Raw genomic sequence first — 2272 nt, 5'->3', positions numbered from 1 at the left:
GGGAGGCTGAGGCAGGAGAATGGCGTGAACCCGGGAAGCGGAGCTTGCAGTGAGCTGAGATCGCGCCACTGCACTCCAGCCTGGGTGACAGAGCGAGACTCCATCTCAAAAAATAAAAAATAAAAAATAAATAAAAAATCATGATTTCTAAGGAATTTTTGGAGACTGTACAAATTACTGTGAAGTTTAAATTATTATGTTAAAGTAGTCATTAAATGTTCTAGCAATCCTCTCCTGCCTTGGTTTCCCAAAGTGCTGGGATTTCAGGTGTGAGCCACCACATCTAGCTTTTTTTTTTTTTTTTTTTGGGTAACTGCTCCTTAATCCAGGGAAATTTAGTAGATTAAAAATTTACTTAAGAGTCTTAATATGATTAAAGAGGGGATGAAGAATAATGTAAAGCAAAAATCAGATGGAGCCCATATGTCAGATAAAAGTGTGAAGGTAGCGAACATGATGAATGGTGAGCAGGCCTTACCTAGATCACTCCCAAGTGCTCCTGAACTGGTGGTTGGCCTTTCACATGGATGTGAACTCTGTTCTGATAGGTCCCCCTGCTGCTGCTGCTGCTGCTGCTGCTGCTGCTTCTGCTGTTGCTGCTTTTGCTGCTGTCTGAAACATTCAAAAGTGAATGTATATTTAAAAAACAAAACTTAAAAGAATAAATACACCATGAGAAAAACTATTCATGTGGAAAATACACTGTTCCACAAATCAAAGTAGTCACTGACATTAAAAGAATGCAAGAGCAGTTAGTCTGATATAGATTACTTTAAAATATAGAAGTGCTGATCCTAGGAAACCTAGACATAAAATTTAAATTTATCAGACAAATTAAGAGGTAGGTATTTTCATCACAAAATAACCTATCATGGCCAGGCATGGTGGCTCACACCTGTAATCCCAGCACTTTGGGAGGCCGAGGCAGGTGGATGGCCTGAGGTCAGGAGTTTGACACCAGCCTGGCCAACACAGTGAAACCCCATCTCTACTAAAAATACAAAAATTAGCCAGGTGTGCTGGCAGGCACCTGTAATCCCAGCTACTTTGGGAGGCTGAGGCAGGAGAATCACTTGAAATGGGAAGGTAGAGATTGCAGTGAGCCAAGATCATGCCACTGCACTCCAGCCTGGGTGACAGAGCAAGACTCTGTCTCAAAAAACAAACAAACACACAAACAAACAAACCTATCATACAAAAAGATTCACTGGTAGCTATTCTTATGCAAATGAGTGTTGGTTTATAGACCCTTAATATTGTTGAAAGTCACTGAAAATAAGTACCTTTGATCAGATAAAGCATCTCAAACTACCATGTGAGTTAACATAATGTTTCCATGGCTGGCTCATTCTTTTGATTCAGGTCTGAGCTTAACAATCTCCCCAGAGATGCCTTTCCTGACCATCCTACCAAAAGTAGCCATCTGACATTCTCATTATTTCATCACTTCGTTTTAATTCTCAGCATAAACTTACCATCTGGTGTTCTCTTTATTTCCCTCTTTATGGCGTGTAAGCTAATGAGAGTGCAAATGTTAACTTGTTCATCTATTTCAACAGTGCTGATAACCGTGCTGTTACAACATAGTAAGCATTTGCTGAACACTTGATAAATGAAAACTACTATTTAACACACATTATCAGATTTTAAGTAATACTGATTGCATTCAGCTCCTCTGTAATTTTTTCAAAAGGAAAAACAATGTAATTCAAATCCCCACTTTTAAAATGTTTAAACATGATAGTTATGATGTAAATATGTAGGAATATATTCTTGTACTCAGAAAATACACACTGAACAACTGAGACATAATGGAAAATCATATTTGCGTATTATTCCCAAATGGTTCAGAAAGGCCGACAATTGGGGAATCTGGGTGAAGGATATAAGGCACTCTGTGTACTATTTCTGCTTTTATGTAAATCTGAAATTACAGGTCAAGCATCCCAAATCCGAAAATCTGAAATCGAAATGCTCCAAAATCAGAAACTTTTTGAGCATCAACATGATACTCAAAGGAGGTGCTCAATGCAGCACTTCAGATTTGAGATTTTGGATTTGCAATGCTTAACTGGCAAGTATAGTGCCAATATTCACAAATCCTATAAAACCCCAAATCTAAAACACTTCTAGTCTCAAGCATTGTGGATAAGGGATACTCAATCTAGATTTCATACATGTAAATACAAACACAGAAAACCAAAAACCAAAACTTACCAACAGCTGACAATCTCAGTGAGAAGCCATAGGTTTAAAAAAAAAAAAAAAAAAA

The 2272-nt window shown here is 38.0% G+C and overlaps 1 protein-coding gene across 6 annotated transcripts in view; it reads right to left on the bottom strand.

The window, feature by feature from the left end:
* Window positions 1-2272, bottom strand: part of ATXN3 (ataxin 3) — a 49749-nt gene that overhangs the window by 6664 nt on the left and 40813 nt on the right. For all 6 annotated transcript variants that reach the window (XM_011991770.1, XM_011991767.1, XM_011991769.1 and 3 more), the window contains one exon: window positions 479-612. In XM_011991770.1, the coding sequence (XP_011847160.1) occupies window positions 479-612 (134 nt within the window). The remainder of the gene's footprint in view (window positions 1-478; window positions 613-2272) is intronic.

Source organism: Mandrillus leucophaeus, unplaced genomic scaffold, assembly GCF_000951045.1.
Source record: "Mandrillus leucophaeus isolate KB7577 unplaced genomic scaffold, Mleu.le_1.0 Scaffold4, whole genome shotgun sequence".
Taxonomy (NCBI): domain Eukaryota; kingdom Metazoa; phylum Chordata; class Mammalia; order Primates; family Cercopithecidae; genus Mandrillus; species Mandrillus leucophaeus.
This window is presented reverse-complemented; position numbering and strand designations above follow the sequence as displayed.